This window comes from Pteropus alecto, unplaced genomic scaffold, assembly GCF_000325575.1.
Source record: "Pteropus alecto unplaced genomic scaffold, ASM32557v1 scaffold10, whole genome shotgun sequence".
Taxonomy (NCBI): Eukaryota; Metazoa; Chordata; class Mammalia; order Chiroptera; family Pteropodidae; genus Pteropus; species Pteropus alecto.
Genome location: NW_006431210.1, coordinates 10054239 through 10070309, shown reverse-complemented (window position 1 = coordinate 10070309; position 16071 = coordinate 10054239). Strand labels below are relative to the sequence as shown.

The following is a 16071-nucleotide window of genomic DNA, read 5'->3' as shown; positions in this document are numbered from 1 at the left end:
CCGCGAGCCCCTCACGCCCCTCCCTGGGCCAGAGAGAGCCCGCGACCCGCCAGGCGTCTCTGGCCTCCCCACCTCCCCGCCGCGCCCTGGGCGCTCGGGTCAGAAGGCGACCCTAACGCTCTCCGCAGCTGCGTGTTCTGCCCGCCCTGCTGGGTTTCTGTCCGTGTCTCTTGTTCCCTCTCAATCTCACACGCACACCGACGACCAAAGGAAGACGGGAGATGAATCGAGTTTCTATTCTAGCCCTGCCCATCTGCTGCCCCTTCACCCACTGTGCGATAACCTGAGGCAAGCGCTCAGTAAATGTCAGCTGCTGTTGATAACAGCAGTCGCCACGTGGGAGCGAGCAGAGTACCCCTCCATATTAGGCTCACCTGGTCTCCTACACCACTGGTTCCTAAATGCGGGTCCCGCATCAGCATCACCAACATCACCTGGGAAGATGCTGGAACTGCAGATCAGCAGGTCACACTCCAAACCTGCTAAATCAGAAGCTCTGGGAATTGGGGCTCAGTTGTCTGTCTCTGTCTCTCTGTCTCTGTCTCTCTGTCTCTGTCTCTGTCTGTCTGTCTGTCTGTCTCTCTCTCTCTCTCTCTCTGTCTCTCTCTCTCCCTCTGTGTGTATGTGTTAGGAAAAGATCCATCTATAGATTTCAACAAGTTCTTAAAAGGTAAGGTGGTTCTGAAAGTTTACAAACCACTGATCTAAAACACACTGATTTCAGTCTCCATAATCTAAACTCTAAAAGTGTTAGGTGAAAATTGTAGCACTGGTCTTTGATTTAACAAAGCAACAGATCCCAAATCTGGCTGTACATCAGACCCTCAAGCAATCATTTTAAAATATAGATTTACAAACACCACTCTGAGTCAGAATCTCTAAGGGTGAGGCCCAGGAATCTATATTTCAGATACCTCTGGGGAGATTTATTAAGTAGTCAGGTTTGGGAAGCACTGTCCTCCAGAAGATTCAGAGTCCTGCACCATATTCCTGACCATGTGATACACGATGTGGTAGGAAAAACATACGATTTGGCCTCAGACAGAAGAATTAATCCCCAGGTCTGACCAACTGTGTAATCTTGTGGAAATCAACAAAACAGAGATACTGATAAACTAATAAACCTAACTGTAAAGCTCTGAACATGTGTTAGTTATTCATGTAATCTGACATCGAGCAAGAGCTTGATTTGCCGGTTGCCAGAATAAGCTTTCCTGCAGAGACTTGATCTGAAGTGTGTCTCCAGACCAACGGGCCGGGGGACATGCTATTTCAGATCTGGCCATCCGGAAAGCAGCTTTGCTTCGTGGGGGTGTGCCTTTTGAAAAACTGAAACTCTTGTTCAATTTTCTAACTGAAATGACAACCAACTGCTCTTTTTCCCCTCCCTTTATTCTCTCCCTTCAAGAGCTAATCTGAAGGTTTTCCGTTAACCCTAGTGGTTGCAGATTGAACAACATGCACTATTATATCAGCTCACCTCTCATTTGCCTTCTAGAGCCTGCCATCAGTTTTCGTAAGGCAGAGCTGACTTCCCTCCAGGGGTAAAGAAAAAACGGTTGAAAGCACCCTTGCCATAGCAACGCAAAAGAAGCGATGGTTTTGCCCTTGCTCCCTGCCCACCCCACTGCACAGAAGAATATTGGAATGATTAAATGCCCCAGTGGAAACAAGCCTTGAAAAAGTCTTTAAGAATAATTGGTCTATTTTTTCCCTTCTTTCTCTATCAACTTTTTTCTTATAAGTTGTAAATTTTTGCCTGCCCCTCATTATTTCTTAAATGCTTAAATGCTAGGTCAAAAGCTGGGTACATTTCTATCTAAAGCTCTTCATACAAGCTGATTGACTCATTAATTTTAAGTTTTCCACTACAGAAACCCAAAATTATAGTAGAAAATATACACAGTTCTTCCAGCTGAGAAGAAGTAAAATGACTATTTTTAGGCCTTGTCTTGAGCCATACCTGTGTCCGAGTTATTTTTTTCCTGGAGCGTCCTCACCCTGTTCTCCAACAGAAAATGCTGATTCTTCCTTGATAGAGCTCCCCAAACATGACACTCTAACATCTCCCTTGGCTCCTCCTCTTGAGTGCTCCCCTTTCTAGGCTCTGCCTAAATGTATCTCAGCAGGGTGCTAAGAGAAGTTCTTGACCTTAGCAGTGACTGTGGATGCTTGCTCTGCGGAGAGCTGCTGGGAGCACAGACAGTGAGCAGGGCAGATGCTGCGAGCAGCCGGCAGCAAAGCAGGCACATTCGCTATGTGTCAAACACTGTACCGAGCATTTTACAGATCTTCGTATTGCATTTAAACCAAATGTGATCCAATTAGAAAGCGGCAGCCTGAGACTTGATCTCAGCTCAAGTGAGAACTGCCTCTATTACAGGTCCACAATCCTTGTCCAAACTCTTGGAGCCAGATGTTACTGAATTCAAATTTTTTCAGAATTTACAAGTTAATAGAGCATAAGCACCATACGTTATACCTGCAGCGCGTAAGAAGAAAGCAGAACTAGGCAGCAAAATGTATGAATGTTCATACTTGTGATCAGCAGAATAATGCCCCCCCCCACCCCGCCCAAAGACATCCCTGTCCTAGCACCCGGAACCTGTGACTATCTTACCTTACACAGCAGAAGGGACTTTGCAGGTATGATTAAGGTCAGGATCTTGAGATGGGGAGAGTGCCCTGAAATATCCAGGTGAGCTCAATGGAATCATTAGAAAGGAGAGATAGAGCCTGAGAAGATGTGACAACAGAAGCAGTGAGCAGAATGTTGTGACCACCAACTAAGGAAAGCAAGCAGCCTCTAGAAGCTGGGGAAGGTGACAAGGAAAGAGATTCACCAGAAGAACTCAGAGGCCGAAGAAGGATATCAGCATTGCTGAGCCATTTTGTGCTTCTGACTGCCAAAACTATTAGGGTAATAAATTCGTGTCGTGTTAAGCCACTAGGTTTGTTGTAATTTGTTACAGCGGCAACAGGAAACTAATACAATACCACAGTATTATATCAGTTTGAGTAAGGTTTTGCCACCAAATTATTTTTAAGAAATTTTCAGTTTTCAAAAATTTTTCTACTTTAGAATTGTGAATCTTTTCTCCCACTCCTATCCTCACTTTATACATGGGAAAAATAAGGCACAGAAAGGTTAGACAAAATATAGATATTAATAGTAACAACCTCATATGTTTTCTATAATGATTAAATAAAATAAAGTATATACAGCACATCTCAGTATGTGGCACATAGGAATTACTCTGTGAATATTAACTATTTCTTCTTCATTCTTCAGGCTGCATTCTGAGTAATTTCTTTAGTTTTACTTTCCAGTTCACTAATTCTCTCTTCATTTATGTATAATCTGTTATCCTTTACCAGTCTTTTGAATTTGTAGTTTTCATTATTATTACATTTTTCAATCTAAAAAACTCTATGTAGTTCTTTTAAAAACTGCCTTGTCAGTTTCAATGGTCTCTTGCTCCTTAGTCATGCTTCCAACATCTTCCTCAATGTCATTAAATAAATTGAACTTCTTTATTTTATACTCTGTTTCTGGTAATTCTAATATCTACAGTCTGTACATTTGTTCCTGCAGTTTGTGATGTCTGCTTATTTCTCTCTCATGGTGGCTGGTTTCCTGTGTGTTATGTAATCTTTGGCTATGAGTTCGTGTTCCTTGGAAATTTATCTTTGTTTAGAATATGTTCCCCCACAAACGATTTGTATTTACTACTGCCAGTTGCCTGGGGCACTGCTATTTCAACACCACTTTGACCCAAATTTCTGGCTTGGAGTTTTTTCTGCCACACATGCCTATGGTTCAGTATTCTCAGGGAATATTTTTTCCTTTTATTTTTTTCATTCCATCAAGAGCCAAGGAGGCCAGCGCAAGAAAGACTTCTTACAATCTCTCTCTGTGGAGCAGGTATTATCCTAGTTCACTCTCTGAAGGGATTCATCTTGATTTGATGTCTCCAATCTGACTACACCCAGTCTCGGTTTCCAGGCTTTGTCTGCTGTCCCTTGCATGTGTGAGAGCCACTTAAATTCAGATATAACCAAGGTGAATGCTGACATCGGCAGTCACTTTTCCCCCAGATTAGAATTTTTTTTCATTATTTCTGGCCTCTGAACATTTACCTTGTTTCTTGCCAGCCTAGCAATCCATTATTTATTTTTATAATTGATTCAGCAATTTTAGGTGTTTTGTACCAGGAAAGATTCCCGGATATCTGGGTATTTGTTTTACTATATTGCCAGAAAGGAAACCTCACTCCTTTTTAAGTCACTGAATAACCTAATCATGCTTTTGAACACTTAATTCTATTAGGAGTTTTAACATCATTTCAAATCCTTAAAGAGGAGCCAGGATAAATATGGGGCTCTGGAATTTGAAGGTCAGTTGGGTGTAAAGTAAAGCCCTTTGACCTCTAGGCAAGGCTTTTGGAATGAAAGGACCTCTTGGGCATCTTTGCTCTTCATTGCCCCAGGACCAGCTGTAGCAAGAACATGTATAGGAAGGCCAAGAGCATGACAGTAAAGCCTTTTATTTGTGTGTTTGTTTACTCATTTATTTGCTCACATGTATTTGAGTTATTGACTAGTTTAAACTTTTCAAACAATAAAAATAGTAAAAGTAGTGAAAAATAAGTCTTTCATCCACCCCTTTCCTCCAATTTCACCATTCCCAGAGACAACCACTGCAGTAGCTTCTCAGCATGCTTCTAGAAATATTTTCACATATTCAAATACAGGGCTTTTTTAGACACATATTAACATACCCTGTACTTTGTGCCTTGTTTTTTCCAAGTTTAGCAATGTGTTAGAAATGCTCCGTATTGATACAACTTATTTTTCTAATGGCTACATGAGTTTCCATTATATGGATAGACTATAACTGATTTAAACAACCTCCTCCAACTCCCAGTGGGGTGACATTATTGACTGGTAGGAAAAAAAAAAAAAGGCTGCTGTGAACATTCTGGTACCTATGTCTTGTGACCATGGTAAGTATTTCTATAGACTGAATTCCTAAAATTGGAATTCCTTAGTCAAGGGGAACGTGCATTTTAATTGTTATGATATCACTAAACTGCCTTGTAAAGAAGTTGAATCAATTTATAGACCCAATAGCAGTGCATGAGAACGCCTGCTTCTGAGAGCTCTCTCTTGATCTATCTTGATCAATCAATATGTTCTTACTTACTTTCTTAATAAGTTGGTAGTTTGTCCAGCTGACTGAATTCAACAAGACTCTATATGCATAAATTATTTTATCAAAATGTTGTGCATCATATATTATGATGATTACTGAATATAGGAATACCTCTTTATAGATGCATAGTTGGAAAATTGCATTTAAATTATATGTAAAATTAATGTTTTATTTCTAAATTACTTTCTGATTTTGAAAATGCTTTAACTACCTTACTGGTTGACAGTCTATTGGAAATAGATCCTTAGACTTTAATCTAAGCTTCATATACTTCCTCTTCCCCTCTCTACCTCCTCTCTGCACAACCTGAATCTCAAAGTATTAAAAATCCAATTATATTTTAAAACCCTGCCCTTCTTAGCAGTCATCTCCTAGGAGTTTATCATAAGAAAATAATCGGACATGAGATTTTAAAAATGTTTGCATAAAGGTTTTCATGACAGCTTTATAATAGTAAAAAAAAACGGAAATTATTAAATGACTAAATGTCTGTAGGAAAGATACTTATACTTTATGGACAGCTATAGAATATAAAACTACGCAGCCATTATAAAAAGTAAAAAGATCTATTTGATCTCAATATGTATACACACATGAAATGGCTTTATTTTTTCTAGTAATTGCTACCATCATAGCTCACTAAGTAGCAGCCTCTCTTAATAATATTCCAGTCCAATCCCATAACTCTTCAGGCAGTTAATCTCGTTTTGTCAGTAAGACTTTATCTTGTTTATTTAAAACTTCAGACTCATTCATTTAAAGCTATTCTCTTATCCCCAGCTTAGTGGCTATAAGAACTTGGTGGCTCTGTGTGTGTGTGTGTGTGTGTGTGTGTGTGTGTGTGTGTGTGTGTGTGTATTGGGGTTGCCTTCTCTCACACATCCCCTTCCCTATACCTACCCTTCCAGGGGTGAAGATGAGGGAATGTGAAGAGGAGTCTCCCTACTTGACCACTTGGGGTGTTTGGTTTTTACTGCCCACTTTCTGTTGGTCATCACCACTCACATAGTTTGTCTGCAGACTCTCTGCAGACTAGGCAGATGGCGGAGGCCCCAAGAAACCTTGCTGCTGAGGGCCTCGATCACCAGCAGGCCCACAGCACTGGTAATTCCTTGTTAGACTTGGCCACATCCCTCTGCTATCACCAAGCCGGTGGCCTCAGTCCTCATTTCTCTGATGTTAGCACCTCCTGCCCTTATCATACTATGGTCTCCCATGAGCCCGCAGCACACATTCCATCTACTCTCTGCCACCCCAACCTGGGTCTAGCAATGTGGTAGAGATACCTATAATTCTCAGGGAATGGAACTTCAAAGGGAAAATTATTGCCCTTCTCCAATAGCTATACCCCTTTTCCACTTCATTCACAATCCTTCCCTATCATCGTCGTCAGCTCTAAGCTGGTAGCTTAGCTTAACCGAGGAACAATATATCAGCTTCCCCTTCTTGTAATCACCTAGAAATTTTATGACCAATTACACTGAGAGCCCCTTCCGTAGATTCGAGAGAGAAAAATCTGACAAGCATCCCTCCCTCAGTCCTCCCATGGGGCAGTAAGAGGAGAAGTCAGACTACCTTCATAGATACTGCACTCCCCCTAAAAGTAACCTCTTTGTTGTTCCAATCCCCCCAAAATATAAGGCCCACAAAGCCAGTTCATCCTCCCTAGCTCTTAAGGTGCATGGTTTCTCATGCTAAAATGAGGTCTTCTTTGGAGTTAGCCCTAAAGAACTTAACAACTTGGTTCTTAACAGTGAACAATCTGGGCTATACTCTCCATTATTTGTAACAGGTTCCTGTGAGCCTGTTACAGAAGGATGGTGTGTAATTTTATATACTGATGAGGAAAGACACCCACTGTATATGAAGCGCAAAGACTTAACAACATGCCCAGTATGGTCTGAAATATGTACATTTTCATGCATCTAAATGTATAGATGCACATAAAAAGAGGTATGGGAGTTTACCTCAAATGTTAATGGTTATAGTTGAGATTATGGGCTGTTCTTGTCTGTCTGTCTGTCTGTTTGTCTATCTATCCATCCATCCATTCATTCATCCATCCGTCCTTTTTTATTGTTTGTCTACAGAGAGCCAGCAGGAAATGTAAAAGACGCTACATTCATAAGACCAAAGCATTAATCAAAGTGAAAGTCTGTTAGAAACAGGGACATGGACCAAGAGCAGTGCACACAAGCTGTCTGCCCGCACCACCAATGAAACAGAAACTTGACCTTTACCCAACAGGGGAAGAAAGTGGAGCAAAAGGCAGCCCACATTATCTATCTGTTGGAAAGTCCTGTCTACAGCCCTGGCCTCTGTTGAGGAGCCACTTCCTGTGAAGGAGCTTTGCCGGCTGAGGTAAAGAGGGGACCAGCCGATATGTGGAAGAAAGTGGTCAATAGCCAGATGGCTCCTCACAGTATTTTCAAAGGAAGGAGAGAAGAAGAAAAAGGGTCAAGATCATTCACATACCAGATAATCATTCTCTAAATGATTGATACTTAGCTAAATGCAATTTTTGATGTCAATTCTTCAAAAGTTACCTGACCTTATTTTTTATATAAGACAAACTACATTTCCACATGGTTTTGAAATCCAGAAAGTTCAAGGCAAGGGCAAATACTATCACCAAACCTTCAACTATAATAGCAGGCAGAGATTTAAGCAAATACTTTCCCACTGAAGTATTTCATAAGCCAAAAGTCCAACTATTATGACTGGGTGCAATATTTCCAACCTGTTTCCATGCTCAAAAAAAAAAAAAAAATGTTTTTTCCAGAGATCCAAATTTAGTGAGACTGCTTTAAGTAAGAACGATCGATGTTAGAATAATTCTGTCCATCGCAATGCCAAGTGTTTAAAACATGTCTCACCTCAATTTAAATGTTAAAACTAGCATGCTGCTTGTTGAAAAATAAAATTTTTAAATGGCGATGAATGAGGGCTCTGGTGCTTATAATCTCAATGTAGTGAGTTGTCAGGTATATTAGTCGGCTGAAGCTACCATAACAAGATACTTTAGCCCGGGTGGCTTAAAAAACAGAAATGTATTTCCTTACAGTTCTAGTGATTTTGGAAGTCCAAGATCAAGGTACCATCAGGGTTGGTGTCTTGTGAGAGCCGTCCCCTTGAGTGGCAGACAGCTGCCTTCTCGCTGTGCAATTACGAAACCTCTTCCTTGTGCACAGGGAGAGTGAGCAAACTCTCAGGTGTCTCTTCTGACAAGGACACTAATCAGAGCAGATCAGGAACCCACTTTTATGACCTCACTTAACCTTAATTATTTCCTTACTCCTAATACAGTCCCACTTGGGGCAGGATTTCAACATATGAATCGGAGAGGACACATGGACACATAGATTCAGTCCATAACATCTGGTATGTGACCTTAAGAAGTTATTTCATCTGTCTAAGCCTCAGTTTCCTTATTTGTAAAGAGAAGCTCGTTCCCAGAGTGTTGTTGTGAGGATTAAATGAGGTAAACTTTGTAAAGCACATGATAGAGTATCTGGCATATGGGAAGCAATAGATAAATGTTAGCAATTTAATACCATTATTATCGTGCTATTTCTTTTGCTTTTTAAAATAGCTATTTTGATTTGGAGTAAAAGAGAAAAAAATTCAAGACACTGTTCTTAAGGTGGCTTCATTTTTTAAACATTTTATTTTATTATTAGTTTCAAGTACACCATACATTAGAGAGACATATATATGGTTTATAAAATGATCCCTTTAATTGCTCTTTCTTTCCTCTGGCTCTCCACCTAGCTATTACATTAATGCTAACTGCATTCCCTATGCCGTGCTCCCCATTCCCGTGACCATCTATCAACTATCAATTTGTACTTCTTTAACCCTTCACCTCTTCCTCCCAACTCCCCTATGGCCATCACCAGATTGTCCTCCATATTTGTGAGTCTGTTTTTGATTCATTTGTTCTTTTTATTCATTAGATTCCACATATCAGTGAAATCATATGGTATTTATCTGTCTCTGACTTATTTCACTCAGCATAACCTCTAGGTCCATCCAAGTCATTGCAAACGGTAAGATTTTGGTTTTTTTAGTGGCTGAGTAATATTCTATTGTATATATGAATCATAACTTCTTTATCCAATCATCTATTGATGGGCATTTATGTTGCTTCTATATCTTGGCTGCCATGATATGGAAGCCAATTGTGCTGCCATGAACATAGGGGTGCATAGATCTTTACGAATTATTGTTTTGGTTTTCTTTGGATAAATACCCCAAAGTGCAATTGCTGGGTCAAAAAGGTATATCTATCTTTAATTTTTTGAGAAACTTCCAGACTGTTTTCCATAGTGGCTGTACTAATTTGCAATTCAAGGTGGCTTCATTTGTAAGTGGGTCATTTTAGAGCCCTCTGAGGCTTACAAGTTCAGGACCTCACGTCCCACATGCTTCGGGTGCGCCTTGTGGAGGGCTCAGAAGCAAATACAGCACGGCCCGAGCAGCCAGTGCTCACCCTCACGACGGCAGCAGCATGCCAGCCAGGCTTCTTTCTCAGGGCGTCTCTACAGACACTTCAGTAAACTGTCAAATCGCATCTTACCAGCTTCTCAGGTGTGAACCATCAGTGGAAACTCCTACAATGCCTTCCTTAGAGATTTCCTCAAGCTTCCACCCACTGTTTTCATGGTTCAAATGCAGGGAGGTGGGGTTTAAGGTGTCGCTCTTTAGTGTGTGTGTGTGTGAGTGTGTGTGCACATGTGTGTGTGTGCATACACACACGTACAGGTAAGAAAAATTGTCAGCTCGCTTATCAAACACCCATTCAGTTGCCTGTGAGTGCCAAGCACTTGACAGACACTAATCTAAAGATCCTCTCAAAGACTGAAGAAAGTTGGCCACATTTTGGTTCCAGTATTTTAAGATGAAGATATTCCGTTTGTCCTCCAGGAATGAACTCAGCATTCTCTTTCCACTTGTAGTTGTTTTTTGGTTTTTATTTTCTTTCCACACCCTCCCTTTGGTTGTGGTTATTTAACTTCTTAGAATTTTTTTTTTTAATGGAATGTTTCATTTTGTCATGTTCTGTCACAGCCACTCTGGTTCAGACAGGAGTGAGTCATGTCGGAAGCAGTGGCTCTCCATCCACAGAGCTTTGAGAGCCAAAACTTCAGGAATGCAGTTCGCTACAGGCCACAGCTATTGCTCAGAATACTCCTCTCCCATCCCAGGGCTAATTTTTATTATAGGTTCTGTGGATGCCTTTGATTAGGAAGGGGGATAGGGAGGGAGGGTGTATGTGCTATACCAGAGAAGACGCACTTTGAATCCAGGACATCCGTGTGGGGAGTGGAGGTCCCTGTAGGCCACCAAGCCACCAACAGCCACATTTAGGAGAGGGAGCTTAGCGAAGAAGGGACCAACTGCACATACAAGACTCATTTCCTGTTAAAAATAAAAGACAACATAAGTCAATGCCCAAAGGTGAAGTCTTTCCCAACAGGGCTTCACTGACCCAGGAGTCAGCTTCCTGGATTTGAATCTCAGCTGCAACATTTATCGGTCATAGAAAAACAAACAAACAAACAAAACAAGTTCCTTAACGCCTTTGAGATTCTGTTTCCCCATCTATAAAATGGGGATGATAATAGTACCTACTCATAGAATTATTGGCAAGATTCATGTCATGAGATTCGAGCAATTCCTGGCATATCGAAAGCCTCAACCATGTCACTGGTAGTTGAAGAAGCTGTTGCTGTCCGCCAACGTGGAAGAAGCACTCCAGAGATCTGCGTGCCAATACCAAGACCGCTAAGTGCGATGAACACAGCATGCTCTTCTAGAGAGCAGCCTAGTGAAGGAAGCTGATGGTAAACCAGTAAATTACTATATGAAAGAGCTTGAAATGCAGGGAGGTGGTTGGTAAAGAGTGAGTTAGAGGTACAGTGGAAAGGTACTTATTTGGGGAGGGCCCTAATGGCTTCCCTAAAGCAACATCTCATTTGAGACCTGAAGGGTTAATAGTTGACCAATTAAAGAAGGAATTGTAGGGAGGAATAAGGATAAATGAGAGGGATACATGAGGTCAAGGGAGGGTGTTTTGGTAAATGTGAGTGTGGGAAGGATGAAGAAAGAAATACCAAAAAGTTGAAGGTTGCACAAGAGCAGTGGGTCAAGTATGAGGGACACATGCTATGTAGCCTTGTCGGAAACAGATGTACCCTTGGAAAGTGTCCATTTGTATTTAAAAAAGGGGAAATTGGGGCTCAGAATGCAGGCTCAATATTACTCCAGGAGATGGCACCAGAGGTGGAATTAGAAGTGGTTTGGGGCTGTTTGCTGTGGTGTCTTTTATGCAGGAGGACAATTAACGTGACTCACAGTGAGGTTTTCGGATCAAGGCCCCCTGTGCACCAGACTAGGAAATTTGTCCCAACACTGCTGGGAGACTCAGGGGAAGGAAAAGGTCAAGGAAGGTGGGATCAGGGCAATAATCTTCCACTCCCGGCTACTCTTACATATTTGCCATGGAAAAGTAATTTGACATCAAAACTACTCTGACCTGTATTTATTGAGCACTTATCATGTGCCAAGTGCTTTTGTTATCTATTGCTACACAACAATCTGTCCTAGAACTTCATGGTTTAAAAGAGTCACTTTATGAGCCTTTCATATAGTTCTTAATATTTTTATGTTAAAAGATCAATAATAAAAATTATGTATCACTGGGGAAAAAATAGCCACTTTATTATATTTTACACTTGTGTAGGTCAGCAATTTGGGTGCTTGACTGGGCAATTCTTTGGTTCTGTTTCATGTGTCATCAACAGAGTTTACTCAGTGTACTCAGCTGGTGGCCGGCCTTGTTTGGAGGACCAAGATGGCTTCACTCGTGTCTGGTACCTTGGTGGGAATGATACAGGTTGGGCTTGGCTGGGACGCTTGATTGTAGCATAGACACATGGCCTCTCTAACATATACTCTCACAGGGGAGAGAAATGTCTAGATTTTCATTTCTAACAATGGTTATGCTTCTCCCTCTGCAAATAGGCCCCAGTAAACTCTCCTAAAGTGCCAACATCAAAGTTGCAAACCACACTGTCATGACAACATTTGGTATATGTGGTATGTACCCGGTGCGCCTTCAAATACCAAGAGATTCTTCTACAGATGCAAATATTGCCTACAGGTTCAGTTCAGGTGAGAGGACTGAACATCAGTTATAGCCTCTCCATCCACAAGTCTCTAGAAATGAGATAAAATGTGTTTTTGATCCACAATGTTGGAAAACCAGAAAGAGTCTCCTATGGATAAGAAATCTTGAAAAGTCATTGAAATATAGAAGGCAGTCTAATGAGATTTTAAAAGGAGCCCTATAATTAGGCACACGTGGGACTAGGACTCTTGCATAAAAGCGAAGGATACAAGGTAGCATTACTAATACTCAAAGCCTAGAGGTCCCAGAGAGTGGGAGAGGAGTGGCTCTGAGCACCCGATAGGAAATCTGAGGAGAGGAGTGGCTCTGAGCACCTGATAGGAAATGAGCTGGAATGCCAGAGTAGGAGCCGTCAGATCAATATTCCCTCCTATTCCCTGTACCTAGTGCCCTTTGTACTAGGCAACAGCAATAGAGGTGTCTACTTCCCTGTAGGAGCAAGGAGTATGAGTCTTTAGACAGAGCCAAGACAGTGTCCCAGGGGGGTGGCAATACTAAGGAGGAATGAGGAAGGAGGTCCTGCCCCAAGAAAGCCACCCCTGATGACAATATGCCTAATTCTCACTCCTCATCCTGGAGGTGGGCTACCAAATACAAAGACCGGCCAACAGGGATCCTCGAGTGGATGATTTCTCAGCTCAGAATCACCAAGCGACTGGAAATCCAGCTCTGTGCAAGAAAGACTTCACCCTTTTACCAAGTATAGAACTTACATTGGAGGAAGTAGAACTCATAGACCAAGCTGAACCAAACAATTCATCTTCTCATGGAGATACAAAATTACCATGTGTCAAACATTATGAATGATTTTTATTTTAAAAATTTGATCATTGAAAAAAGTTCAGCATTATCAGCTGAATAGAACAGATTGCCAAAAGAGCAAATTTGTGAGTTGTTAAAATCAAGCCAGAGGAATCTTCCAGAATGTAGGTAAGATTTTTAAAATATAAAATAGAAGTTAAGAGATGTGGAACATAAATTGGATGTCACCAAATTCAAATCTTCTGTTCTTCAAAAGACATTGTTAGGAGAATGAAAATACAAGCTTAAACTTAGGGGAAATCTTTACAAAGCAGAGATTAAGAGACTTATGCCCAACATACACAAAGAACTCACAAAACTCAATATCAGGACACGACTCCATTAAAAAATATGCAAAAAATTTGAACACTCAACTAAAGAAGATATCTACATGGTAAACAAGCACACAAAAACAAACTCTATTATTAGTCATGAGGGAAATACAAATTAAAACCATAAGAAAATTTGATGCCACTACATATATGTTAAGACGGAAACAATTAAAAAGTCTGACCATACCAAGTGCGGGTGGGGAGGAACTGAAACTCAGATACTGCTGGTGGGGTGTAAAATGGTGCAACTATCTTTGAAAAACAGTTTAACATTTTCTTTAAAACTTAAACACATATCTACCATCTGATCTAGCCATTCCACTCTTTGGTACTTACCTAAGAAAATAGAAAGCTTATGTCATATAAAAACTTGACCACAAATGTTCATAGCAACTTTATTTGTAATTGCCCCAAACTGAAAACAACCTAAATGTCCATCTTTACATGAATAGATAAACAAATTGTGGCATATTGATACAAGAGAATACTACACAGTCATATAAAGGAACAAATTTATAATAACATGAACGAATCTCAAAATTGCTATGCTCAGTGAAAGAAGACAGGCAAAAAAGAATACATGTTATATGATTCCATTTATATAAAACTCTTGAAAATGCAACTCATCTATAGTGACAGAAAGCATAAGGAAACCCCTTCCAGTTTTCCAACATTATTATGGATCAAAAACACATTTCATCTCACTTCTAGACTGAGCCTAGACTGAGTCAGACATAGTGTCAACGGTTGTCTGAGATTGAGGATGAGAGGAACGAAAAGGAGGAATCACAAAGGGGCATGAGGAAACTTTTGGGAGTAATGCAAAGTTCACTATCTGAATTGTAATGATGGTTTCACAGGTATAGACATATGTCAAAACTTATCAAGTTGCATGGCTTAAATATATACAGTTTATTGCATACCAATGATACCTCAATAAGACTATTACTATGTAAATATGTATGTACATATATATACATATCTCTCAGTATATATAGACGAGGAAACTTTTGGGAGTAATGCAAAGTTCACTATCTGAATTGTAATGATGGTTTCACAGGTATAGACATATGTCAAAACTTATCAAGTTGCATGGCTTAAATATATACAGTTTATTGCATACCAATGATACCTCAATAAGGCTATTACTATGTAAATATGTATGTACATATATATACATATCTATCAGTATATATAGATATATATGTGTGTATATATATATACACATATATACATATACACATATCCATATATATCCATACATATACATATGTATGTGTGTGTATCAGTGCTCCCCACATCTATTTGACTATGACTCTTTTTCCCTGCTCATGTTACCTCAGTTTGCAGAACCATGGCATGGGCAAGACAGACCTAGGACTGATCCGCTGTTATATTGGCTGTGTGCCCTTTCAGTAAGCGATTTACAGTTTCAGAGCCTTGGTTTTCTCCGCTATAAAATGGGGCCGTGGTCAGGAAAAAGCAGCGAATGTCAAATGCCTGCCACATAGTAGGTTCTTAAAATCTTTAGTCCATTCGCCACCCCAGAAATAAAAACAGCCATATTTATGATTTCCCCCATTGCATTAACTTTATTTTTAACTAAAGAAACCAGCATTAAGTCATCCAAGGTCCAAGGGGAATGCAGTTGAAATGCTTAGCACTGCCCTGCAGGCCCATCTGCTCTGCATTAGCTGGTCTTCCTCTGTTTATTATTCCTGGTGTTAAATCTCCTCCAATTCTTGTGTGAAAAGTTGGAACACACAATAACGTTTTTATCACATTTTCAAAATCTGGGCCTGTTCTGGAGAGTTTACACCTTTTTCTTGTTGCCATTGTTTTCATGTGGATTCGGATTTCTGAACAAAGCATTTGGAGCACTTTACTGAAAACATTTATGTATAAGCTGGATGGAGACAAATATCATCAAAGAATGGGAGTGAGATGTCGGAAGAATTAGAACCGCACTGAATGGGCTCCGTGTGGTTCACCGAGGCTCAGGCTGTTGGTCAGGAGCCTGGGCTGGTCGGCCCCCTCTCGCAGCCTTTCTCCTCTAGGTAGGAACTGAATAATACCAAAAAGATAAATAAATATGTCAATTTTAGGGCATAGAATAAGAAACACACATAACTGTGAAAATAAGTATATCACAGTAATAATATTGGTTACCGTTCATTGAGCATTATTTGTGTGCCATGTTTCACTAAGTGCTATTTTATTTAAACCTCACAACAAGCCTGCGAGTTAGGTATAGAATCAGGGAGGACTCTTTTAGTCACGAGTGACAGAAAAATTCACCTCAAGCTGATTCATAATATAAAAGAATTTTTATTGGGTATGTCCATTAAAAATCCAGATTTAGTTCTGGCTTCAAGTGAGACTTGATCCAGCAGCTCCAAAAGATGTCTCCAAAGACTCAGATTCTCTCCCTCTCCTTTCTGCCTTCTTACTGGCTTTCTCTCTGGGCTCCATGCAGTCAGCCCAGAAATTCCAGGTTTTCCCATGGTGGCAAAATGGCTGCAGCTGTTCCA

The 16071-nt window shown here is 40.4% G+C and overlaps 1 protein-coding gene across 1 annotated transcript; it reads right to left on the bottom strand.

Annotated features, from left to right (window-relative positions):
• Positions 1–15032: 15032 nt before the first annotated feature.
• Positions 15033–15464, bottom strand: CUNH3orf35 (chromosome unknown C3orf35 homolog). The gene is given in 2 exon segments (XM_006927064.2): positions 15033–15178; positions 15181–15464. Coding segments are annotated over 2 exon segments (378 nt in total). The 5' UTR covers positions 15413–15464.
• Between the last annotated feature and the right edge of the window lie 607 nt (positions 15465–16071).